General features: G+C 36.9%; 1 protein-coding gene and 1 pseudogene across 1 annotated transcript; both read left to right on the forward strand.

Moving 5' to 3' along the window:
* LOC149229605 (monofunctional isopimaradiene synthase, chloroplastic-like) overlaps nt 1-27,939 on the forward strand; it is a 130,752-nt pseudogene that overhangs the window by 60,602 nt on the left and 42,211 nt on the right.
* Nucleotides 14,404-18,357, forward strand: LOC149229607 (cytochrome P450 720B2-like). Its single transcript, XM_089375876.1, has 9 exons — nt 14,404-14,630; nt 14,757-15,084; nt 15,948-16,097; nt 16,191-16,430; nt 16,523-16,615; nt 17,383-17,461; nt 17,703-17,830; nt 17,939-18,057; nt 18,211-18,357. Exons 1-9 carry the CDS (start codon nt 14,413-14,415, stop codon nt 18,314-18,316), a joined length of 1,461 nt encoding a protein of 486 aa, XP_089232002.1. The 5' UTR covers nt 14,404-14,412; the 3' UTR covers nt 18,317-18,357.

Below are 27,939 nucleotides of genomic sequence, written 5' to 3' on the forward strand. Positions count from 1 at the left end.
TACACCAAATGGTCCGAGGTCTAGTTGGGACTTCTTACCAGGGAGATCCCTGACATGTTGGCAGGTCCAACACCATCAACACATCTCTTATTGAAGACAAAGTAGTAGTAAAGAGTTGTTTGACTTTTCCATGTCATCAGTGTCATGTCATGTCACAAATCATCATGTGCCACATCATTTGTGGATTATGTAAATTCTATATTGGAAAATGTAATGTAAAATGGAAGTCCAAAAGTCATCTATGTAATGTGAAAAGTTGTGTGGGAGTTGAAAGGTCATAGAGAAGTCAAACAGTGATGAGGGTAGTCCAAGAGTTACATGGGAGGTGAATGATCACCCCATTTGTTATATATACACCCACATTGTACATGCAAAGGGATTTTCACCTCGGCTCCTCCTAACAAGCATTAAAGAGGAAGATATTTATTTTGGAGGAGAAAGTGACTTCTATAATGCTCCACTAGTAGGGCTAGTGGTGTTCGTTGTTTCAATGTATCTCAGAAATTTTAGTTAATTTAGAAACTTGTTGATATGACACACTTTCATGCATATGTCATGAATATTGTAAGATTGTTCTTTGAGTGTTTGTGATGGATGTTGTTTCTCATATGTACTAAAGAAATTGAACTATTTCGGTGGCTTTGGTACTTATCTTGTTTAAAATGTGTTGTATTTTCTTTAATAATCATTGCTTCCTTGCGAAATATTTTTCTGGTTCATCAATGATTCGTTCTTATGTATGTGCTTGTGTGCCTTTTCTATATTTGTATTATTACTTGTCTTTAAAGGTTCGACTTTTCTTTCCCCTTTCGGTAGAAGGACCTTGATACTTTCCACAGTTGAACTTCACAAGGCATACTCACTTGCTAAGATACTTGTGTATTTCTCTCTTGTGTTGAACTTTCTAGCAAAGGAAAATCTACAACATACATGGTAGTCAGGTCAATAATCCAAAAGGGGCTTCTACTCCATATAGTGTGAGGTCTAGTTGGGACTTCACATTAGGGAGACCCCCTTAGTTGATGGATTTCTAGCACTAACAATAGATTGTAATTAAAAAAAATCAATGGAATTTCATCATAGATCACATGAAAAATATAACTTGAAGCTACTCTCATCACAAATAAACTTTATAAAGAATAAGCTACTCTCATCACATAATGTATTGACATTAATATATTAATTTTATTTGAAGATGGTGTGGTTCCATTCATAAAATTCCACGTTGGAAATGTAACAAACATGTTCATTGCAATGTTTGCAATTCACCATTGCAAGACCAACGTAGTCAAGTATTCTTTGTTCGGGTTTGTTCTGTCTAGCTTCTTATACTTGGCATAAATCTAAATAAAAAGGTTTTGACAATGCAACTGATGTTTTTTAATTTTAATAAAATGAATTTCCAGAAATCATCTCGACTTCCTTGATACTCACCATGGGTGGTGTATTGCTATATAATTATGCAGGCTGTTTCTGGAATCAATTTGTATTTTTATGATAGTTGTCTCATCCTACCCTTATGTTTCAATGGTCTATGCCATAAAGTGAAGCAATTGTATCTATGTTACACCTCTCTAAAGTTAACAACTTCATTGTGATGGTAGTAACATATGGTGCATAAGAACACCCTGTAATATGGTAAAAGCCATGGACTTGATAATGTCACATACAATGTCCTTCTTGATGGGCTTTATAAAGATGGTAGAGTACAATTCAAGATATATATAAGTTTTGGAATGGCATATGCCATAAACTAAAGCAGTTGCATGTGCATTACAACTATCTAAAATTAACAACTTCATCATGATGGTAACTTATGGTTCATAAGAACACAATAGAATATGGGAAAACCTGTGGATACTATCACACACAATACCCTTATTGATGGCCTTTGTAAATATGGTACCGTAGATTTTAATATGCATATAAGTATTGGAAAGGCAGGGTTTTGATCTTGTCTTTAATGTTATGACTCCCTATTTGAAATTCCTATTTCTACTGTAGATTTTGAAATATTTTATAAATATGAATACTTCAAAAATATAATGAATAAAACGAAAATTATTATAGTTTATGCCCATAAATGACTGACAAACAACCTCTAAATAAGATACCCATGGTGTGAGTGCAAATAAAGTCGTAATACCATCACCTAGGCTCTTTGTGATGCAAAGTTTGGACAAAGGTCAAAAGTATAATATCATCATCGAGGCTCTTTGTAATGTAAACATGTTTGGATGGAGGACATGAGAAATTATATTGCAAGTATTAAAGTTTTTAAACCATGGGATATTGACTATTGTATTGCCAATATGAAAAGTTTTTTAATAATGCAAAATGGAGTTCATATCACATGTCTTTAAATTACATGTGATTGTTTTAATGTATTGCAAAGGTTTACATATGTATATAGTGCAAAAAGGCTTAAATCTCCTTGTAAAATATGTTATGGGAATTACCAGTAGGATAGTAGGATAAAAAGTGTTAAAAAATGCAAAAATTGTGAGGCGGTAGAATAAAATAAGAATCAAGCAGAGACCTTCGCAATTGGTGCTTCACAAACCCCAACCCCATATCAAGCCCTAACTCTAAAGATTTGAAATTTACAGAATGGAGTCGAATTTTAAAAATTAGGCAAGGTTAGCCATGAAAATTAGGCAAGGTTAGCTTTTTTCCTACTTGAACACATTATTCTCAAATCAAATTAAACAATATTTAATAAATTACTTGTTCAACCTTAAAACCAGAGCCATAACTCAGCACAGATAACCCTAAAATGAGAGCTATAACCCTAAAATCAGAGCTATAATAGGCATAACAAATCCATAACAATAATATACCCTGCACAAAACCGAAACCAAAATTAGAGCCATAAACCCTAAAATCAGAGCCATAACATCAATTTACTTCCACAAAACCAAAAAAACAGAGCCATAACACCTAGACTACAATTTGTAGCAAGAAAGATTATGTTAAAAAAAAACAAAAATTATGAGTCATGCCCACACACCATTGCAACAATGATGAAGACTCGAGCACCCGAACAAATCTTACTTACAACAAAACTCCTGTAACTAAAAAAATACAGTGGTGTTACACTATAAGAAAACCCAAGAGAAATCCATGTAAAAACAATTGTAGAATTTGAAGGGTTACCTTCATGAAATACGACTCAAGAATGAAACCTCCATATCAACCATTCGACCTAATGGAATTTGCAATAAGTCTGCGTCGGGACAAATTTACCATGATTTGGTGCACTACACGCAACTTACAACAATCCGCCAAGGGATAAATAGCGTGCAACATCCCCGTAAATGGAAAAGCCCCCACAATCTCATCGAAAGAACCTCACACAAAGAAAATGACAACCTTAAGAGGCAAGGAAATGAAGGCTTCTATCATGGGATTTTAGGCAGCATAACACCCACACATCAGGCCTGAGCAACATAAGCGAGGGCATAATACCACCTCCTACGTTTGAGCAAGAACAAACCCTAAACAACCCCGAAAATGATTGTGAGCAATGCCAAAAGGTTGGCAACACCTCATACCTTCCATGTATGACACCTATTGTACAGTCCATGTGAATGAATGCATGCACTTTGATGACATGGAATTGAGGGCACACAACAACTTGTGCCCCCTATGGCTCCTCACAATTTTTTAAGCCAAAAACACATGACTTCTCGCATAGTGATGGTTCCATCTCACCTTGGCTTTGGCCTGCTTCTTAATTCTCCTTGTTCTCTATGTTTTCAAATGCTTTCAAGGAGTTTTATGCAACTTAGCGCTGTGATACCATGATAAAGATTGCAAAGGTTGAAAACATGAAACTAGAAATGGAGTGAACTAGCTCTAGCTCTTTTCGTCATTGAGTAACATCAAAATAAATTACATAAGAGAGAAGGGAACAATAGCAATAAATCAATCAAATAAGACTCAACTACAACTCAACTAAAGCAAACTAAGTATGACACCCAATAGACAAAAATGAGAGTGAGAGGACAAAAATGAGAGTGAGAGATTAATGCTGTCAACAATATAATTCAACTAAGTAAATTGACCTGAAAGTGAGTATTACACCCGATAGACAAAAATGAGAGTGGGGATTAATCCTCTCAACAATATTTTGAATTGAAAGAAATTTTTTACGTAATTGTACAAATACATTGATCTATCTAACTTGTTACTTTGAATTGAAAGTCCATTCCATTTTTACGTTGTACATTAAAACCTTGCTGTCCAATACGTTTGGAAAATGAAATTTTCGAAAAGACATTGAAAACACCTTTGCCTTATTAAATTATTCAACAACTTCATCGATTAGTACTATTAGATGTATCTATCTAACTTATATTTTGGATTGAAAGAAAAATTTACCAGTTTGTAAAAATTTCGAGGGCTCCTATCATCGCGTCCGTATTCTGAACAGCGCACCACTAATTTGAAAATTGTTCAGCAATTCTCGTTTCTTCCGTAGTCTATTCACGGTATGTTCGAGGCCATTGACAATTGAATGCAGGAAGTTTCATATTGAATTATCTGCACCCATCATATGCCAACGAAAACAAATTTCGGCCTCTCAATCTTTGGAGTGTAGTGTTGTGGAGAGGAGATCTATTTTCAACGCGGCTAAGAAACTTCATGTAAGTAGACAAAATATTTGTAATATATTTTTTGAATGCAAATATATTTGTAATATTTCGATACTTAAATGAAGGAATTCAAATATTTATGTTGTGAATTTTATAATATAATAAACTTAGATATTTATATTGTAAATTTTATAATAAAATATAGTCATAGGTTTAAAGAGAAAAAAGTAGACTAAATTTTATATTATTAAATACTATTTTATATCAAATGAGTTATAATAAATAATAAAAAGATTTGAATTATATAGATATAGATATATTTATCTATCTATCTATCTATCTATCTATCTATATATATAAAATAATGATTCAGTTTAATTAAATAATTGAGTGATGAATCTATGTATGTATTTAAAATTGTAATTTAATAGCAAGAGATCACAATCTTAATTGAAATTATATTTTCAAATTCCTAAAAAAATTATGTCATCAATTCATTATAGTGTAACATTAATAATATTTATATATAATTTTCTTCTCAGATTTTATACTTCTGTGAGTCATGATATAATGTTTATATTTTCTGGAGAAATCACATAGACCCTTTGTTCTCTATGTGATTTCTCCCGAAAATATAAACAATATATTTTTCTTATTAAAAATCCACTCACATTTTATACATTAATATTTATATATTAATATATTCTAAAAGTAATATGTATTTATATAATAAAATATAAATTTGTAATAATCATAAATATTACGTTTAAATTATTTTCAATTAAATATAAAATATTATTAATAAAAATTTAAAATTATATATATATATATATATATATATATATATATATATATATATATATATATATATATATATATATAATTTAAATTTGTATTACCTCAAAACATCAAAATATAACTACAGATTGTCCATGTTATTTCTTAGATTATTATAGGTGGTTTCAATTTCCCATAAAAGAAATAAGAGGAGAAAGTGATACTAAGACAAAAACATTTACTATAAGGAAAATTGTCTATAATTATAAAACCATAAAGAGAAATGTCGTTGAGGTACATAGTAGAAAATCAAGTGTCCCAAGAAGTCACTAGAGAAGGATCTTTACTAGAAGGAAAAATGTTTATCAACTATGAAACTGTAAAGAGAAATGTCATTGAGGTACATAGTAGAAAATCAAGTGTCCCAGTAAGTCACTAGAGAAGGGTCTTTAGCACTGGAGCCTAGAGATGGAAGTTTTATCTCGCACAAGAGATGGGTCTCCAAGTCAATTATGAGCATTCAAAGTCTCTAAGCATGAGCGTTGGAATTGCTAGGGACAATTGATATCATTCAAGGTAGAAAATATGCCATACTCCTCCTCTTGGTTATCCTTCATAACTACTAATGAAGAGTAATAGAGTTGAGACACCTTTTTTACCTTCCTCCAGTGTCACCAGGGTGAGGAACCTGATGGGATACCTCCTCAAGGATGTTAGAGTTAGATAAATTTTGAAAATCATCAATAAAAATGGAGTTAATATGAGGGATCTCACCGCAGACATCAGAGGGGACAAGATTGGTAGATGGTTGCATCCTCTTGAGCCTATTTATGGGTTTAATTTCTACCCCTTAGGTCCATGGTACCCCTCTATCTCCCCACCATCCCTCCCCATCATCTCCTTGGTGGTTATGCATGTGCTTCCGAGGCATGCACCTTGAAAAAAGGAATGCCATGTGAAAAGATCGGGGATCATAAGTCCAAGGGAAGAGAAGCAAAGGTAAAGGATATCCAGCAAAATGCAATGTCAAGAATAGGAAGGAGGCTTGAATAGAAAGAGAAGGGAGAGAGGAAAGAGAGGAAAGGGAGGAGGAAGAGGACATCTAACATGACAATAGATTGAACAACATCCCACCATAATTCTCAAATCCAAAGTCCAACAACTATAGAATACCAATTTGAGCTACAACCAACAAAGATATGGGTAAAGGAAAAATGAACAAAGCTAAGAGTCACAGCGAGTATCCCAAATAGTACAACTCGTGATGACCCAACCTTCAAATGGTGGATGATGAAATATGGTACAGAATCTACAACTAGAGGAAAACCTAGCTGCAAAGGAAGCCACAATGTTTTAAGAAAAAATTCAACAACACAACCACTCGTGCCTAATAAATTACCATTACACTCTCTCCTTAATTGCTCAGTTGAGCAATAGTATTTTCCTAATGCAAATTGTAGATAGATTCAAACCACTACAACTCAATTGTCTCGAGCATACATGTCCAATTCTAGAAAAAATACAAGGAAATTCTCAGAGAAGGAAAGTGAATTAGTGTATAAAAGCCCCTTGATGCCACAAGGTTGCAGAGGAAATCCCACCTGCACTAGGGTAGGGACTAATTTACAACATATAACTCACATTAGGAGTGTTATGTATTTGGAGCTAACTTCAAAATAAAGTCTTTATATATGCATAACTTGAATAAGAAGAGTTCACATCAATCTGTATGTGGGAGGATAGCAACTCCACCCCTCATAAATTTTATGTGAGATAGTTGTGTGGTGAGCTTGCCCCAACATTGTTCATCACCCTAATCAGGAAAAATATAAATGTATGTTTGTATCTTGTGCTAGAAGAGGAGAGAAAATGTATGTTTGTATCTTGTGCTAGAAGAGGAGAGAAAATGTATGTTTGTATCTTGTGCTAGAAGAGGAGAGAAAATGTATAACTCGTACTATATTTACCTTTTTACTTGTCCAACAGATCTTATAAGGTCTCACAAAGCACATTGATTTTTAATTTTTGTCTTGTTTCACTATTGGCTTTGGACAGAAATGTTGTTTATAATGAGCAAGCGAGGTTGAATCAGATTGCTTGCAATGCCCTTATCTCGAATTTATGCCATAAAATTTATGCCTTACGATGTTTCCTTTGCAACATCTAGTGTAATTGCTAGTTTATTTAATGTTAACATATTGTATATAGGTGGTGGATGGTTAATTCATATATTAATTCTTTTTATAATAATAAAAAAGGACACTATAGTGTAATTAATTTTGATGATTTTATTAAATCTTAGAAATGTGAAATATGTTATGAAATAAGTGTTTTGATATTTATAATTAATCATGATTGCTATAAGAAAGCATGTGTTTGAGGATATAAGTTATAGACATATACCAACCATTTAATTTATATGACTGCAATAATAAAATAAGTAATTTAGCGGTAATGTTTACCAACTAAATTTCTACTGGGTTTCTGGTCTGATTTCTTTAAAATTTGGCAGGAATTTATTGAAATCACAAGTTTGATGGGTAACGGATGCACAATAGAAGTGCCCTAGGGGTTTTTGAGGATACTAAATCCATATATATAGTCAAAAAGCTAATTTAAATAACACAAATCAAACTTTCACCTCACATTTTTCCTGTGGATTCCTAAATAGAAAATCCAAAAAATCACACTAATAACAACTATTTTTTTAAAATGAAAATTTCATTAACTTGGAACTTTTATGGTAAACAAAGACTCATTAAAAAGAGAACCCTTAATCGTGAACATTAAAAGAGAACCCTTGATCATGAACCTTAAAAGAAAACCAGATGCACCTTGTTACTTTGACCTTCGTTACGTTGTCGTTTAGCGGAGGAATAAAAAAGAATGACCGATGCACCTTTATAAAATCGCTTTTGTATAAAATGACTGCCAGAGGTTGTATGCGCTCTTTCCGCTGACGAGGTACGTCAGTTCCAATTTTTTCACAAGGTTTTCACACTTTTTCCAAGTGATGGACTCGGCTTTTTTCACACCCTCAAAGTGACTCACTTCTTTTTCTTTCCAAGATTTTAAAGATAAGTTGTTGTGACATTTTTTCTGTCAAGTTCTTTGGTCTCTCACTTCTGATGACATGTTGTTATCTTAGAGGAAGTATCAACTATAAATTTATTTAAATTTAAATGGATTATAACATAAAAAAATTATAAATAATAAAATTAAATATAATGACAACTAACCTACAACACACAAGCAAGTGAAACTACTACACACATACAAGTGAAACTACTGCAAATTAATTCCAAATACTTACTCAAGAGCACAAGGTAATTTAGTGACGTGAAGGTGTACTGGTTATGAATTATAAAGAACAAAAAAGAGAATCCAATCAAAGCAGCGGGGCATCGGAAGTGGACAAAAAATTTGGAATCGTAGGGGGCAATCGGGACCAATTTAAGCCAAGGATAATCGAGGCATAGCATAGATTGATTGATAAGTTAAAAATAATGGAGAAATGGTTATATGGTTGTAACGCATCTCCTTAGTTTACGTTTAGTTCCTAAAGTTTAGGAGGTTGTTCATAACTACCTAATTTTCAGTGATGTATTTAGTATTGTAATATTCATTTGATGGGATGTAGAGTGAACGAGAGTGAGAGCCTCCTCTTTTTTTGAGTACAGTCTCCCAGGTGCTGTACACACCTATGAGCTGCAACTCCTTCATTTAATTCAAAGTTTGACTTTTATCTTGGTATCAGAGCTTAGGGTAGAGATAGCCTCATTTTTTTTTTTTTTAGGGATGTATCATTAGTTACATATCTGTAGTGGTAGGAGAGTATGTAAATGTGTCTATGTGATCAGGTGGAACTGCAGTAACATCTGGAGCGAAGGGTCTCAGAAGACTGATCATCTCTGAGCCGAAGAAAGGGTTGGAGCAGTTGGCGCGGATTTTTTATAGACAGTCACGCCAATACAGAACAGAACAACCGAGCGCGATTTTTTAGTGAACAGACGCGTCCATTGGCGCGGGTTTGAGGCTGATAAGCTTGCCATTGAAATTTTGACTGAATTAGCGCGGATCCGTGGCTGTTAATTGCGCCAATTTCCGTGCACATCGTGAATTTTTCTTTTCCGTAATTGGCGTGGATTCGTAGCTGTTCAGAGCGCCACAAAGCCAACCTCTTTCTCTCTGGAAATCTGCTATTTTCGTTGCAGATCGGAGTTTCCTGGTGGTGGCACGTGGAGATTTCTGCTCGGTGGCAACAGATTTGATTTGCTCAGTGGTGGCGAATTGAGGTTCCTTGATCCGCTCGGAGGTAGCAGATCGGACCTGCCCGGTGGTGGCGAATTGGGGTTCCGTGATCCGCTCGGTGGTAGCAGATCAGACCTGCCCGGTGGTGGCGAATTAGAGCTCTGTGATCTGCTCGATGGAAGCAGATCGGTTTTTTGCCCGGTGGTGGCGTAGTGCAGCTCCTTGATCTGTTCGGTGGAAGCAGATCGCCTTTGCCCGGTGGTGGCGTGTTGGAGCTTGTTTGTTGATCTGTTCGGTGGTAGCAGATCGGTTTTGCCCGGTGGTGGCACAGTGAAGTCTCTGATCTATTCAGTGGCAGCAGATCGGACTTGCTCGGTGGTGGCACAGTAAAGTTCCTGATCTGTTCGGTGGTAGCAGATCGGACTTGCCCAGTGGTGGCCGATTGGAGTGTTCAGTTGGGCGAAAATGAACAACAGTATAGAATCATACCTCCATGAGTCTGGCAAACTCGATGGAACGAATTTCTCTAACTAGAAATCCAAAATGCAAACTTTGCTAGAGAACGTAAATGCACAGTCGATCATTGAGGGAAATGAGCAGAGATCTGGAACAACGACCCAAGAACAAGATTGGGATAAAAGAGAAACGAAAGCAAAAGTTATACTGAAGATGTCCGTTAAGGATAATATTATCCCACATATCACAGATTCCAAGTCGGCCGCTGATATATGGACAACGATCAAGAACCTATACGAGACTCAGAATACAAATCATGTTCTGGCACTCAAGGGAAAGCTGTTTGCATTGAAGATGGACGAGAATGAGTCCGTTGTTGGATTCTTGGCCAGAGTCAAGGACCTGAGTGACAAACTGGGAGCTATTGGAGAAAAGGTGTCCAACTCAGATCTAGTCACACTCACATTGAACAGAATGACTGATGCATATCAGACGTTTATCTCAGGGCTGTCAGTAAGGGAGAAATCCCCTTCATTTGATGAGCTGACAGTGATTCTGCTCCAGGAGGAGGAGCGACGACAGAATCTGAAAACTCAGAGCAATGACCTTGCTCTGATGGTGAAGAGGCGACAGTACAGAGGAAAGCAGCACCAACACCAACATTAGCACCAACAACTACAACAGCAGCAGCAGAAGGGAGCCAACTCTTTTCAAAAGAGATCATTCAGAGGTATGACTGATAATTATGTTAAGAGATGTATTTATTGTGGGAAACTTGGTCATCAAATTAAAGAATGCTATAAGAGGCAGGCGGATGAAAGAAGAGGCAAATAGAGGAAACATTAGGCTATTTTGCTGGAGAAGAGGAGGACCACAGCCATGATCTTCGACTATTCACAGTCGATTGTGCTCTTTCAGCATCAAAGGGAGATGAGGACGACATATGGTATGTCGACTCTGGCGCATCCTCACATATGACCGGTAAGAAGGACTGTTTTGAATTTCTTGAAGAATCTGCATGTGGATCAAAAATTTATCTAGGAGATGACAGTGGGTATGAGATCAAAGGATATGGAGATATTCCTGTGAAGCTACCTAGTGGCGACATTAAACATCTTAAAAATGTATTATATGTTCCAGGAATTAAGAAAAACTTGATCTCTGTCTCAATGATTACAGACCAGGACATGTAGGTGCAATTCTTTAAGAATGGTTGTGTCATTATGGATAGCCAGATGGAAACAATTGCAACAGGAGTACGTGTGGGGAATTTGTACATATTGGATGCAAAGAGTATGCCACAACAAGTGATGGTTGCAGCTGGATCAACAGTCGAAAATCTCTGGCATCATAGATTTGGACATCTCAATTTGCAAGACCTCATCTTACTTCAGAAGAAAGGTATGGTCGATGGATTCCCTGTTTTTCATAATGTCAAGCTGGAATGTGATGGATGTGCATTAGGCAAAATGCATAGAGAAGAATTCCCTTTGCATGTCAACAGAAAGGAAAGAGACATCCTAGAACTAGTGCATACAGATATTTGTGGACCTATGCAAACTAGGTCCTTAGGAGGTGCATATTATTTTCTGCTGTTTATAGATGACTGCACTAGGTTTTCATGGGTGTATTTTTTAAGTAAAAAGAGTCAAGCCTTTCGGTACTTTAAAGAGTTCAAATCTATGATAGAGAACCAAACAGGAAAGAGGACAAAGATTCTCCGCTCGGACCAAGGAGGAGAATACAGGTTAGGAGAGTTCATGAACTTCTGCAAGCAGCATGGGATTATGCAGCAATTCACAGTGCCACACACTCCACAGTAGAATGGAGTAGCAGAACGCAAGAACAAAACTCTTTTGGAGTGCGCGAGAAGTATGCTTCAAGGTAAAGGTCTATCGAATGGTTTGTGGGCAGAAGCCATTAATACTGCTGTTTATTTAAAGAATAGGAGTCCTACTAAATGTCTAGGCTTCAAAACCCCCTTTGAAGCATTGTTTGGACTCAAACCAGCAGTTAGTCATCTAAGAATATTTGGATCTAAAGCTTATGTTCATATACCAAAAGCAGATAGAAAGAAGTTAGACCCCAAAGCCTTGAAATGTATATTTGTAGGATATGGCACAGAGTATGAGGCATACAAGTTATATAATCCTGTGACTCATAAAGTTTTTGCAAGCAGAGATGTTAATTTTCATGAACAGACTGAAGATGGAAAGGAAGATTCTAACAGTGACAGCCACATTCCATTGCTGATAGAGATGAACAGTGACGAAGATGAAGAGCAGGAGTAGGAGAAGAAACATGAAGAAGTAGCAGCAGATAGTGTAATAAGTGATGATGCAGGCCCGGAAAGCGCTGAAACAGATAGAGTTGAGATAAGTCCTCTACCTAGAAGATCAGGTAGGAAGACTAGACTACCTGAAAGATTGAAAGGCTATGCTTTAATGTCCAAAATTTTAAACATTGTAGAACCTTCAAACTATGAAGAAGCAAGTAAATCAGATGAATGGAGGGCTGCAATGCATGAGGAAATTGAATCAATATATAGAAATCATACTTGGGATTTAGTTGAATTGCCTGAAGGAAAAACCCCTATAGGATGCAAGTGGCTGTATAAACCTAAGATAAATGCAGATGGGAGTGTAGAAAAATTCAAAGCTAGACTGGTAGCAAAGGGTTACTCACAGCAAGAAGGAATAGATTTCGATGACACCTTTGCCCCTGTAGCTAAATTAAATACAATTAGAATGCTAATTTCTTTAGCAACAAAACATAAATGGAAGCTACACTAGCTAGATGTTAAGTCTGCATTTCTGAATGGAGAATTAAAGGAAGAAATTTATTTAGTACAGCCTCCTGGTTTTGTGAAAAATGGGCAGGAGCATTTAGTGTGTAAATTGCATAAGGCACTTTATGGTTTGAAACAAGCACCCATGTCATGGTATGAGAAAATTGATTCATTTTTTATACAACATGGCTTTCATAGGAACCTCAACGACCCAAACCTGTATACCAAGATAAATAAATAGAGGCAAATCATTTTGATTTCTTTGTATGTGGATGACATGATCATAACAGGAAATGCAAATAATTTGATCAGAGAAATCAAGCAGCAAATGTCACAGGTATTTGAAATGAAAGAGCTTGGAGATCTTCATTATTGCCTAGGTTTGGAGGTGTGGAAAGATTCTGGTTAAACTTTTCTAACTCAAGGAAAGTATGCCAGAACCCTGTTGGAAAGATTCAGAATGGAACAGTGCAAAACAGCAGCAACACCATTGCAGCAGAATCTCAAGTTAAGTAGTGATGATGGCACAAAACAGGTGGATGCCACTTTGTATAGACAGCTAGTGGGAAGTTTGATATATCTCACGACAACTAGACCTGATCTGGCATATTCTGTTAGTGTGCTGAGCCAGTTTATGTCCAAACCACTTGAAAGTCACTGGATTGCAGCAAAATGTGTGTTGAGGTACCTTAGTGGTACTTGTAATTATGGTATTTTATACACTGACATTTCTGATGTTACTTTAGCAGGTTATTCAGATTCTGATTGGGCAGGTAACCTGGATGATCGAAGATCCATCACAGGTTACGCATTTAGTATTGGATCCGGGGTTATTTCGTGGAGTAGCAAAAAGCAAAGTACTGTAGCATTATCATCATGTGAAGCTGAGTACCAGGCATTGTGTGTAGCTACATGCGAAGCCATCTGGTTGAGGAGATTGCTTAGCGATGCAGGCGAAGGACAGAAAGAAGCAACCAGCATCAAAACTGACAACCAGAGCACAATAAAGCTTGCATACAATCCAATTTTCCATAAAAATACTAAACATATTGACACTCAGTTTCATTTTGTTTAAGAAAAGTCAAAGGAAATATGTGTGGAGTATTGTAACACTTGTGATAATTTAGCTGATATTTTTACTAAGCCTCTAGGGCGAGTAAAGTTTGAGTTATTTAGAGGGATGTTAGGAGTGCAGAATAACCCTTTCTCCATTAAGGGGGGGAGTTAAAAATAATGGAGAAATGGTTATATGGTTGTAACGCATCTCCTTAGTTTAAGTTTAGTTCCTAGAGTTTAGGAGGTTGTTCACAACTACCTAATTTTCAGTGATGTATTTAATATTGTAATATTCATTTGATGGGATGTAGAGTGAACGAGAGTGAGAGTCTCCTCTTTGTTTGAGTGCAGTCTCCCAGGTGCTATACACATGTGAGCTGCAGCTCCTTCATTTAATTCAAAGTTTGATTTTTATCTTGATAAACATTCAAATTAGTAAGAGATTAGGGATAGTTGCCCTTTGAGGAAAACATTGAATTGGGGATCATGGCGGAGACTAGTGTTACGTATTCATGGCTGGTAGGCTTCGTCTGTTTCGTTCTGGCGATGATACTGCTTCAGCTCTACAGAATAGTGGACAGTCGAGGCTTCAATTTACCTCCCGGTTCCAGAGGGTGGCCATTGATTGGAGAATCCTTGGGCTTCATGCGAGCGATTAATTCGGGTTCACAACCACGCCGATTCATTCAAGATCGAGAGCTAAGGTACTGTGTTAATTTTAACGTTCAACATCTAGAGCTGAGGTATTGTCGTAATTTTAACATTCGCGCGTATTTTATCAAATATCAAATACAAGATGTGAATTATATATGTGAAGGTGAATTACGCAGGTATGGCGAGATATTCATATCAAATTTGTTCGGAAGATCTCGAATGATTGTGTCTGTGGATCCAGAATTCAACAAACATATTCTGCAAAATGAAGGCAGGCTGTTTCAATCCAATTATCTGAGACCTTTTCGAAATCTCATCGGCAAATTCGCTTTGCTTTTGGTGCACGGAGATCTCCAGAAGAAGCTCCACGGAACGGCCGTAAATTTCCTGGGGTTCGAGAAGCTGCGTGTGCACTTCATGGACGACATACAGAACCTTATGCACACCACCTTCACCGAGTGGCAAGCCAAGAGGGATATCCATCTTCACGAGGAGTGCCATCAGGTATGCACCATCAAGAAACCCATTGCAAAAATCTTTATATTTCAGAAAAGCTATGCATTAATTAAAAATTCTTTAAAGACATATTTGAGTGGCTCAAGGGAAAGGTTAATATCTTAATAACACAATTAATAGTAAAATTAAGGATTGGATCGCATCCTCTTATATGTTAAACACGTAGTTGAGTAGTTTCCAATGAAGAGTGAGAAGAAAGAACTTGGCTTTTTTTAAATACATATGGAATTGTTGAAACTTAATGTTTTTTTAACGAGTAAGGAGTTGTTAAAACTTAATGGCACTTTATCATGGCCCTGCCTATAAAGATACAGGCAGTTGGGTAATTCCCAAGAAAGAGTGGTAAGAAAGGATTTATGTTTTTTATGAGGAAAAAGCAATTGAAATTTAATAGCATTTTATCACGAAGTGTCTTGCCTATAAAGGCATTTGTAGTGAGTTAGAAGACTTGAAAATAGATAGATAGTCTTTTAGCTATTTGTCAAAAAAACCTTTACAAAACCAATCTTTTTTAACCATTATTCACACCCAAAAAAACTATTATAGAAAAAAACTTGATTGTATAATGTTTTGTTAGTTAAATATGTAACCCATTATACTATTTTGGTGTCATTCGCCTCATTAACGTTCTTCAATTCAATTCATTTAACATTCTTCAATTCAATTCATTAAATTTTCGAGAAGCACCATTTAAGCATTCTTTATGGATTTTATTGAGCATTTATCGAAATCAAACAAAATTGAACTACGAAACCTGCCTTTTAATACTGGTATCATCAGAATGGTGGTCAACTAACTGTTTTCCATTTAGATTGGTCGATTTGTCTGATCACATGTGATATCTGTTACAGCTTGTTCTGAATTTGATGGCAAAACAATTGCTGGACTTATCTCCGTCCAAGGAGACGGAAGAGATCGGTAAGGCATTCGCCGCTTTTTCTAAAGCTTTCCTTGCCGTTCCCATTAGAATCCCGGGTACCTCATATGCCAGAGGAATTAAGGTGCGCAAGAGCCGCAATGCTTTTCTCCTTTATTATACTGATTACTAATTTGATTGGTTCTTACGGGATGAGTAATGGCTAGCATCGCTGCAGGGCAGAGAGTTTCTGATAAAAAAGATTAATGAGGGCATAACGCACAGAAGGCAGCATCCAGATGAAGCTGTCCACAATGATTTTTTGGGAGAACTCTTGAAAGAATACTTGCATTCAGAAGAAGTTATAGCAGCTTTAGTATTATTCCTGCTCTTCGCTGGTCACGAGACCTCAGCCTCAGCGATGGTATTTTCTATCAAATTTCTCACGGACTGTCCCCGGGCACTTCACGAACTGAAGGTGTGTACTCAGTGTGTAGGTACATGCTGCAAATCTCTATTCTTCGAATATTAACACTTCACTACACTGATGATGGAATATGCACCACACAGGAGGAGCACGGCGCTCTGTTAAAGAGAAAGGGGAGTCCAAGAAACCAAAAGCTCACTTGGGATGACTACCGGTCAATGAAATTCACCGAATGTGTATGTAATTAATTAATTAATTACTGCTTTGTTGACCAACCAAACGATTTATGTTTGGGGACGGGCAGGCATCCTTACCGGGCAATCAGATGGACATGGTTATGTAGGTCTGATTGTTGAATATTTGGTGAATAAGCAATCTAGATAAGCTCAAGATTGCTGAATATTTGTTGATTCGCCGAATATTAGGCAATGAGATTGACATGGTCCATGTGTGTCTGATTGCAGGTGAATCAGTAATTTAGATAAGCTCGGGTGATAGGCTAATAACAATATTTTTTTTTTTAATTACAAGTTTTGTAACATATGTTTATATACATAAATGAATCGTACATCATTTAAAATTCTGTAGTAGCTTTTACCTATTTGTGTTGTTGGGTGTAAACTAGCTTCAGGATTTATCCCATTAGATTTAGGCTTTGCTGTTTAGAATTTCGTGGTGTACTTCATTCTCTTTCTTCATAATGAACTAGCAAATTTTAAATTTCGTGGTGTACTTCATTCTCTTTCTTCATAATGAACTAGCAAATTTTAAATTTGGAAATTCTAAGAAGTGGAAATCTAAATCTAATATGATAGATATTGAAGCTACTTTACATATCACAGAAGCTTAAATTTTGAAATTTACATTGTTTAAGGTGTATTTTTTGAGCCCTTTAAACTGAAAAGAGTAAAGTAAAATGACGAGTAGTTACTCTAAACTTTGATAAAAAATAATTATATAGTCTCGAGATGATTGATCGTGTATGTATTTGTTCAATTCCCAGGTCATATATGAAACACTTCGTCTCGCCAACGTCGCTTCAGCGCTTTTCAGACAAGCAAAAGAAGACATTAAAATTAAAGGCATTTAATAATATGTTTTTACTCTTCTTGTTTGAGATTTATGCTTCAATTCAAAGTTACAATTATATACATATGTAGTAAGGCTTACAATTTTATATATATAATTTTTCTGTAAGGTTTGAAATGTATAAAATCTCAACTGATACTTCCAATTCCAGCATTTCTTTTAATTTTTACAATACTGCCACCGTGCCACTTGATTTACCTCGGCATTCGGATTATCACAAACTTGTGTTCTCAAGAGGCTTTGTGATTCCAAGAGGGTGGACAGTCATGGTACTTCTGAACAGCATGCATCTGGAGGAAAAGTACCATTCTTCTGCGCTCACATTTGACCCATGGCGTTGGCAACGGCAGCTCGAAAATAATGTAATTAATTAGCATGAAATCGCTCACTTCATGTTTTGCGTAAATCCAAATCTCTTACTAATCTCTCTGTCTAATTCTGTTAGTAATCTTTGGGACTTTATATTGCAGGAGCTCTCAAAGAACCCCTCTTTTATATCTTTTGGAGGGGGGGCCAGGCTCTGTCCAGGAATGCATCTGGCAAAACTTGAGCCGACCCTCTTTCTTCATAACTTCGTCACCAAATTCAGGTAAAAGAAATAAGACATCAATTTTACTTGAAGCATCGCTCCTAATTAATATCATCGCTCCTAATTATGAACTTATTTACGCTCCGCATGTACACAGTGTCATCTTCGTTGACTGCGCTAAAATTGTGTTTTACGTGTACCTAATGTTTGCAGATGGGAGGCACTGGAGGATGATAAGATCTCCTACTTTCCTGTTTCTCACTTGACTAAAGGCTTTCCGATCCGTTTACATCATCTTCAAGAACGAATGGATGATTAATCGCATTATAATAGGATTTGATTCATGCAGTATGAAGTGTTAAAAACTGATAAATTCTAATTTTAAATAGCGCGCGGTGGTTTTTGAAAACCACCCTGGTCTCCCCGCACCGCCATTCACCAAAGGCTGTATCCGCGGAAGGGGACCCGATACAATCACACTCCGCCATGCGTCCTTAGTACGACGCCGAAAACCACTTTCCCCGGATGCTAAAGGTAGTTTTGTTTGCGCGACCTTGGCGAGCGAATTGCGTTGGATCGGGTCAGGAGGCTCGGATCGGCGCGAAGCTGCGCGGAGGTTAACGACCGGGCCCGACGAATGGGGTGGCGACACGTGGCACCGAAGTGACGTCAGTCGACCCCACCCGCGTCAAATGAATTTTTCTTTTGTCGTTTTGTGTTGACCGCCGTAGGTGATGAACTTATGGTTTTTAATGTGTCTACGAAGAATTGGGTGGCGGCCTTTAATATAGTTATGGGCATATAGTTAATATAGTTATGGGCATACGTCCCATATTTTTTTATGTTTCATATATCATTATGTAAGTCTATGTGCTGTAGTTTTTAGTGTATTTATGGTGTCTGCGCGCTGTTTTTTTTAGGAACATGTATTGAACGCACAGCAGTGCGAGATGTTTTTTTTAAAACAGGACTATAATGGTTATGGGGTATTGTTAAAAACACATGAGCACCATTAAATTGGTTTTATAATATCCACAGCAGTGGAAAATCTGTGAGAGCAGCAGAGTTTTTTTTTTTTTTTGGTTCCCTCTTTGCACAGAGGAAGAAATATGTAACAGAATGTTTGTTTTTAAATTAATAGAAATGTGTTGTGACTGTGTAATGGACTGTGTTCTGAGTTAATTTATTTTTTTAAAGAGGTTCTCTGCAAAAGATCCTGGACAGAAGAAACAGAGCATTGTCTCTGTGGTGAATATTTTGTTGGTTTTGGTATTTCCCTATCGAAAATACCCAACAGTGGTATCAGAGCAAGGCTCAGGCTCTTTAAAGAAGTTAAAGAAGCTGAAGGGAGAAGGTTGTTGCTGCAGCAAAACTTCTCAGGCAGTTAGAAGACTCAGACAGTGAAGGATTCAGGTATTCCCCAAAAGCATTTCTCTTGTTATTGCTGAAGACAGTCAGTGGTTTTTTAAAAAAATCACAGTCAAGGATTTAAAACCATAGTTCAAGATGCAAGGAATGGCAAGCACAAGCATGGGTATGTTCAACACCCAGCTCCCACAGTTTAATGGGAAGAACTATGACTACTGGTCAATAACTATGACAGCCTTGTTTGCCTCTCAAGATTTATGGGAAATAGTTGAAGATGGTTTTGAAGAACCAGCAGATGAAACTGAGTTTAATAGATTAACTCCAGCAGAGAGAGATCTGCTGAAGAGCAATAGGAAGAAAGATTCAAAAGCCCGTGTGTTGTTGTATCTAGCAGTAGACCAGAGTATGTTTCCAAGGTTAGCAGCAGCTAAGACAACCAATGAAGCATGGCAAACCCTCAAGACAGCCTATCAAGGCATGGAGAGAGTGAAGACAACAAAACTACAATTGCTGAGAAAGGATTTTGAAAACTTGAACATGAAGGAGTCAGACAACATTGAATCATTCTTCACTCATGTGATTGGTGTAATCACACAAATGAGAACTCATGGAGAAACAATTGAAGATAGAAGAATAGTGGAGAAAATATTGAGGGTCTTACCCTCAAGGTTCGATGCCATAGTCACCACCATTGAAGAGACAAAGGATCTCTCAAACTATTCAGTTGATGAGCTACATGCATCACTGATAACTCATGAGCAGAGGTTGAGTAGGAATGAAAACTCATCCCTTGAGCAAGCCTTCAAGACCCAGATGTCCTTTGGAAGAGGAAGGGGTCAAGGAAGAGGAAACCGAAGAGGAAGAGGCAGAAGCCAGAACAGAGGTGGAAGGAACAGCCCATCAAATGCACAAGGAAGAGGCAGCAATACAAATCAGAACCAAGGTCAAGGCAGCAGCCAACAAAGAGAACAGTATCATGCTCAAGGACAAAGGTATGACAAATCTAATGTTCAATGCTATTATTGCAAAAAATATGGACATTATGCAAGTGATTGTAGAAAGAAACAGCATGATATGAACAGCAGACAAAATGCAAATGTTACAAGAGAAAACAACAGTCAAGAAAATGTCCTGTTATCTTGTAACATGGCTGAAACACATAGTGAGGACATATGGTTTTTAGACTCAGGTTGCAGCAACCATATGACAGGGAATATAACCCTCTTTTCAGCCTTAAATCAGAATTTGAAATCAGAGGTCACACTAGGAACTGATAGTAAAGTGTCTGTTATGGGAAAAGGGGAGGTAAAAATATTTACAAAGCAAGGAGAAAGGAAAACCATAGCAGATGTCTACTATGTCCCCGGAATGAGATGTAACCTCTTGAGTATTGGACAGCTTGTCCAAAAGGGTTACAATGTTTACTTTGTAAATGATGTGTGCACCATCATGGATATACCACCCAGCAAAAGATGCATTGTTGAAGTGAAGATGACAAGGAACAGGATGTTCCCTCTCAGGATTAGGGCAGATTTGAAAAACAAAGGTGAAATTGCAGCAGTTACCCAAGAGGCTTTCCAAAGCGTGCCAAAGGATGAGAACTGGTTATGGCACTTGAGATTTGGACATCTAAATTTTGGAGGTCTAAACTTATTGAGCAGAAAAGGAATGGTAAAGGGATTACCATTGATAGAAAAACCGGACAGCCTTTGTGAAGGTTGTATATTGGGCAAACAACATAGAGAAAGTTTTCCATCAGGGAAAAGCATAAGGGCAAAGGCACCCTTAGAGATCATCCACTCAGATTTATGTGGACCGATGCAAGCTCCATCATTAGCAGGAAACCTATATTTCTTAACATTCATTGATGACTTTACAAGAAAAACTTGGGCATATTTCCTTAAAAACAAAAGTGAAGTGTTTGAGAAATTCCAAAATTTCAAAGCACTTGTGGAGAACCAAAGCGGGCTGCATATAAAAGTTTTGAGAACTGATAGAGGAGGTGAGTATATCTCCAATGAATTCCTAAAGTTTTGTAGAGAAAATGGAATTCATAAACAGTTTACAACTCGGTACACCCCACAGCAAAATGGAGTTGCTGAAAGGAAGAACATGACCATCATGGATATGGCAAGGAGCATGTTGAAGGCAAAGCATTTGCCAAATGAGTATTGGGCTGAAGCTGTACATTGTGCAGTTTATATTTTGAACAGGTGTCCTACAAAAGCAGTCATGAACAAAGTGCCAGAAGAGGCATGGAGTGGGAGAAAGCAAGGAGTCACCCACATGAGAGTTTTTGGGTGTGTGGCCTATGCACACATTCCAGATCAGCTAAGGAGGAAGTTGGATAGCAAAGGGGAGAAATGTCTTTTCATTGGATACAGTGAGGAATCCAAAGCCTACAGGCTGTATATCCCATCCACCAAGAAGTTCTTTGTCAGCAGGGATGTTCAATTCATTGAAGAAGAAGCTTGGGATGGAAGCATAGTGAAAACAGTGAATGTAAAAAACTGTTTGCCTCATGATGAAGATGAAGAGGAGGTGGCTGAAATGCATCCCCAAACAGCAGCGCCAACACAAGGACAGCAAGGGACACCATTGAGGACAACACAAGGACAGCAAGGTAAACCATTGAGGATCAATGAGAGTGCTTCTCCAAGCACACCACAAGGAGGAAATTCAAGTGCATCTTCAAGCACTTGCACACCAAATGAAAGAGGTAAGAAGTTTAGAAATTTAAGTGAGATTTATGAAGAAGGAATGACTTCCTTATTTGCCTTGTATTGTCATGTTGATGATCCTATTCATTTCGAAGATGCAATTAAAGATAGGAAATGGATAGAAGCTATGGATGAGGAGATCAATACCATAGAGAGAAACAAAACATGGGATTTGGTTGAGTTACCAAAAGGCAAAGAAGTCATTGGTGTGAAATGGGTCTACAAGACCAAGAGCAATGCTGAAGGCAAGATTGAAAGGCATAAAGAAAGGCTGGTTGTCAAAGGCTACAAGCAGCAGTATGGGAGAGATTATGAGGAGACTTTCGCCCCGGTTGCAAGAATGGAAACCGTGAGAGCAGTGCTGTCCATAGCAGCACAAAACAAATGGAAAGTCTACCAAATGGACGTGAAGTCAGCATTCCTAAATGGAGTGTTAAAAGAAGAGGTGTACATTGAACAACCTCTCGGCTATGAGAAGAAAGGAGAAGAGCACAAAGTGTGCAAATTGAAGAAAGCTCTTTATGGGCTGAAGCAAGCGTCAAGAGCATGGTACAGCAGGATAGATTCATATCTATTGGATAATGAATTTGACAAATGTGAAGGAGAACCCACAGTCTACATCAAGGAAAAGGATGGTAAAATTTTAATTGTTGTCTTGTATGTAGATGATGTTATTTTCACTGGAAATGATATTTATCTTATTGAGAATTTTAAATCAGTCATGAAGGATGAATTTGAAATGACTGACATGGGTTTGTTGAGATACTTCTTAGGCATAGAAGTAGATCAAAATGAAAAAGGAATTTTTATATCTCAAGCAAGATATGTAAATTAAGTTTTGGGCAGATTTAACATGCAAGAGTGCAAGGCAGCAATCACTCCCACAGTGATGGGATTAAAACTCAGCAGAGAGGACAGTAGCAAGGATTTTGATCCTAGCTTGTATAAAAGCATTGTGGGCAGCCTTATGTATTTAAAAGCAACTAGGCCTGATTTAATGTATGCTGTTAGTTTGATTTCCAGATTTATGGAGAGGCCAAAGGAGGCACATTGGCAGGCAGCAAAGAGAATTTTGAGGTATGTCAAAGGTACCAAAATGTTTGGAATTCTATATCATGCCTCAGAACATTCAGATTTGGTTGGGTACACAGATAGCGATTGGGCTGGAAGTGTAGATGATCGGAAGTGCACTTCCGGTTATGTTTTTAATATGGGTTCAGGAGCCATTTCGTGGGCTTCTAAGAAGCAATCTGTTGTAGCATTATCTATAGCAGAGGCAGAATATGTGGCAGCGACAGCAACAACATGTCAGGCAGTATGGATGAGAAGGATGTTGAGAAGCTTAGGCCAAGAGCAGGCAAAAGCGACAGTGGTCTTTTGTGACAATAACTCTGCTATTGCTTTGTCAAAGAATTCAGTGTTTCATAAGAGAACGAAACACATTGATACAAGATTTCACTACATCAGAGAATTAGTGAACAATGGCGAAATCGTCCTAGAACATTGCAGGACCCAGGAACAGGTTGCAGACATCTTGACAAAGCCACTGGTTCAGAAGAGTTTTGAATTTTTGAGAAAGTGTTTGGGAATGACCGAACGCGCGGCTGTTAAAATTAAAGGGGAGTGTTAAATTCTAATTTTAAACAGCGCGCGGTGGTTTTTGAAAACCACCCTGGTCTCCCCGCACCGCCATTCACCAAAGGCTGTATCCGCGGAAGGGGACCCGACACAATCACACTCCGCCATGCGTCCTTAGTACGACGCCGAAAACCGCTTTCCCCGGACGCTAAAGGTAGTTTTGTTTGCGCGACCTTGGCGAGCGAATTGCGTTGGATCAGGTCAGGAGGCTCGGATCGGCGTGAAGCTGCGCGGAGGTTAACGACCGGGCACGACGAATGGGGTGGCGACACGTGGCACCGAAGTGACGTCAGCTGACCCCGCCCGCGTCAAATGAATTTTTCTTTTGTCGTTTTGTGTTGACCGCCGTAGGTGATGAACTTATGGTTTTTAATGTGTCTACGAAGAATTGGGTGGCGGCCTTTAATATAGTTATGGGCATATAGTTAATATAGTTATGGGCATACGTCCCATATTTTTTTATGTTTCATATATCGTTATGTAAGTCTATGTGCTGTAGTTTTTAGTGTATGTATGGTGTCTGTGCACTGTTTTTTTTAGGAACATGTATTGAACGCACAGCAGTGCGAGATGTTTTTTTTAAAACATGACTGTAATGGTTATGGGGTATTGTTAAAAACACATGAGCACCATTAAATTGGTTTTGTAATATCCACAACAGTGGAAAATCTGTGAGAGCAGCAGAGTTTTTTTTTTTTTTTGGTTCCCTCTTTGCACAGAGGAAGAAATATGTAACAGAATGTTTGTTTTTAAATTAATAGAAATGTGTTGTGACTGTGTAATGGACTGTGTTCTGAGTTAATTTATTTTTTTAAAGAGGTTCTCTATAAAAGATCCTGGACAGAAGAAACAGAGCATTGTCTCTGTGGTGAATATTTTGTTGGTTTTGGTATTTCCCCATCGAAAATACCCAACAAAAACAGTAAGCAAGTTTGAAGCATTAAAAAATAATAGCTGCTCTGTGGACATATAACTACCATATTTCAAACATATTTATGTATTTCCTGTATTGAAGCTTGACAATTTGGGTTTCACTTTGATTCCCATAGGGTTAATGTATTGATCAGCTATTATCGCATATCCTTGTTTAAACCAACAAGATAACAAGGTTCCAAGTGATGAAAAAAGTGTTCCTCATAATAGTATGGTTTACCAGAAAAATATTAAACAGTAGAGATAAATATAGTTGTACAAATTAAATGTGTGTTTTTTTGGGTCAAATTCTTGTAACATCTTCATATGGTAGTGGTAGTGAAATAAGCAAGTTTTTTAAATTAATAGAATATATTATAAAAATGTGACTTGGAATAATGGAGAATTTTTTAGATTATTTTATTATTAGTTATTGGTTGTGATTAGTTACATTAGATCTTATAATTGAGGAATTTGTTTAATTTCTTCAACAAATTTCTAATCTTATTTATGTACAAATTATTTGATGAATGATATGAAGGAATGTAGACTTTGAGTTGATCATTTCTTCCATATTTTGTGTCTCTCTTAAATTTATCTTGGTATCACAACGTGGTGTGGGAGTGTAGTTAGACCTCCAAAGTGCATTGCTTGTTGCAGATTTTGTTATGTGACAGAGGTAAAGTGGTGCACAGATGATATGTCTATATTTTTAGACCTTTTTTACTATGACCCTTTTGATGATCATTTTTTCATGATGCCATTTGGAAACATTTTTTTATTCTGGTGGCATTTTTTAGCCGGAAGAATTATATGGTAAACAAAACAATTTTATTGATGGCCATAAGTATCATGAGTTGCAGTCTCCTCCACAAGATGTTGCGATTGAAGAGCTACCAGTTAATCATGAAGAAAGGTCTAAGGAACCTACTATTGAAAATATAGATGATGACCAAGGCAATACAGGAATCAAAGCACAACAAAAGCATAAACGAAACCAAGATGTGTTCAAGTAAGCTAACAATTCTTATTTAAGGCAATCATCATCTCAAAGCTCCAAAGTAACCTATGGAGGACAAAGCAGTTCATATTACGCATCCTCAACAATCATGGGAATGAGCCCTCGTGAGGTGACTCACAAGGAGCAAATGGAAGCAAATAAAATTATCTATGGGCACAAAGAATTTGGTGCTCAAATGTTGGACACTAAAAGGAGGAAAGATGCTCCTACCAAGCTTGCACCCTCTAAAGTGTTATCAACTACCAACGATTAGGGCAAACCATATTGTGATGAGGACAAACTAGATCACAAGGTTTATGGTGTTTTATCATCTCAAACTAAAAGGAAGGAAAAACATGACTATGGGTGAATTTCTCCATTAAGTGGGATACTTGGAATAATGGAGAAATGTAGAATTCTCCATATTATTTTATTATTAGCTATGTGTTGTGATTAGGTAGATTAGATCCTATTTTGAGGAATTTGTTCAATTTCCTCAACATATTTCTAATCTTATTTATGTACAAATTATTTGGTGAATGATATGAAGTTTTGTGCAGGCACTCTTCAAGTTGAGTTTGGCTCACCTCAGAGTTGCTCATTTCCTCCATATTTCGCCTCTCTCTTAAGGTTATCTATGTGTTGTAAATATATTGAGAAATAAATTGTAATTGAAAAACAATATGAACTAAAGAAGAAGATAAATTCATAACTCATGGAGACAAAGACATGTCGTACATAGCACATAATTATGAAATGCATTCAAATATGAAATATATAGCTAAGTTATTGCATTTTGAAAAATTTATTGATTTCAGAAGAGTTTCAAAGGGTTATACTAACAAAACATTCAATGTGTTTTTCTTTCTTTCTCAATGTAAAGAGTACATGATCTTGAGTTTTTTCATAACATTTAAAAGAGAATAAAGGTGACATGCCTAAATCTGCTAATGATTTGACATGTTGATATCAATGGCTTCCTTGAATAATGTCAAGCCATGAAATTTACATGAATTTTGCAAACATTTATTCAAATGATGTCATAACCATCCACCGATCCAAACACAAGAAATAATGATGGTCGACATTGGTCCATAATTCATCCTTCCACATCCCTTCTACAATGTTCTAAATGTAGGGCTACTATGTTACAAAGAATGTTGATGATTGGGTCATTTCCTCTAATGAGGATCTTGGTATGGCTTATATTTTAATTCTACAAACTTAAAGTTGGGTACAACAATACTTTCACCAGGAATGACATTAGTAGCCATGTCATCAATTTTCTTATAATAATTACTAGGAGCATGTTCTTCCAATACCTTAGTCTGAATTCCTTTTGACAACAAACGACACCTCTCTTGTCTCAATAGAACTAGATATAGCTAATGAGGAAACAACAAGATTAAATCCAAGTCGTGCTCTTAATGTCCATACCATAGAGTTAATAGGAACAATGATGCCTTGTCCACTCTTTCCAAGTCCTCCTCCAACATGTTTTATTTTGCTTAGCAATAGAGATCCAATACCAATGGTGTATTTTTCAAAACTATGTGAAACAAAAGGAACCATTATCAACATTAGCAAGTGACCATGATAAGTCAATAATAATATTCTCCTTCTCATCATTTTGAAGGAAACTGACTTCCAAGTCAAGGTGCTACTTACACTCTTGCAAGTATTGATTGACCTCATCTTTTCCAATCAGTTATTGTGAAAAGGCATCATAATCTTGTTTAGGAGTTTGATATTTATCCAACAATCTATTGTTCTCTACTTAAAGAGGTCTTGCTTCTTCACAAAAAAATTGCATTGAGGACTCCATATTGAAAAATTGCTTCTTTAAATTGCATTTTCTTAGTCAAATGATGACTCAACATCCTGCAAATCATTGAGGAGATCAATATTTTCCTTAAACTTGTCTGCAAGGAGTAACTCCATGAATTTAATTGTTTTTTTTCATTAATATATATCATGGATATATACAAGGAATGAGAGACTATTTGGTTTCATCTCCTAATGTCTCTTCATCTTCCAACTTCCTTTATTTTTCTATTTACAATATTTATGTAGGTTTTCCTAATCCCAAAGGTTAGGTGTCAACATTCCCCCACCCGCCTCCCCCATTAATCTGAAGGGATGTTGGTGAATCCAAGAACTCATTCTGAATCTTTGAAACTTTCCCATTCTAGGCACTTCGATGAAGTTGTCTGCAATCTGCTCTTGTGGAACAATGTCGTAGGTGGATTATTTTGGCCTCAACGTGATCTTGAATCACATGGTATTTTGTATTGATTTGCTTCG

The sequence above is a fragment of the Pinus tabuliformis genome, chromosome J (assembly GCF_031772625.1).
Source record: "Pinus tabuliformis cultivar Carrire ecotype Pingquan chromosome J, CPIR1, whole genome shotgun sequence".
In the NCBI taxonomy this organism is placed as follows: domain Eukaryota; kingdom Viridiplantae; phylum Streptophyta; class Pinopsida; order Pinales; family Pinaceae; genus Pinus; species Pinus tabuliformis.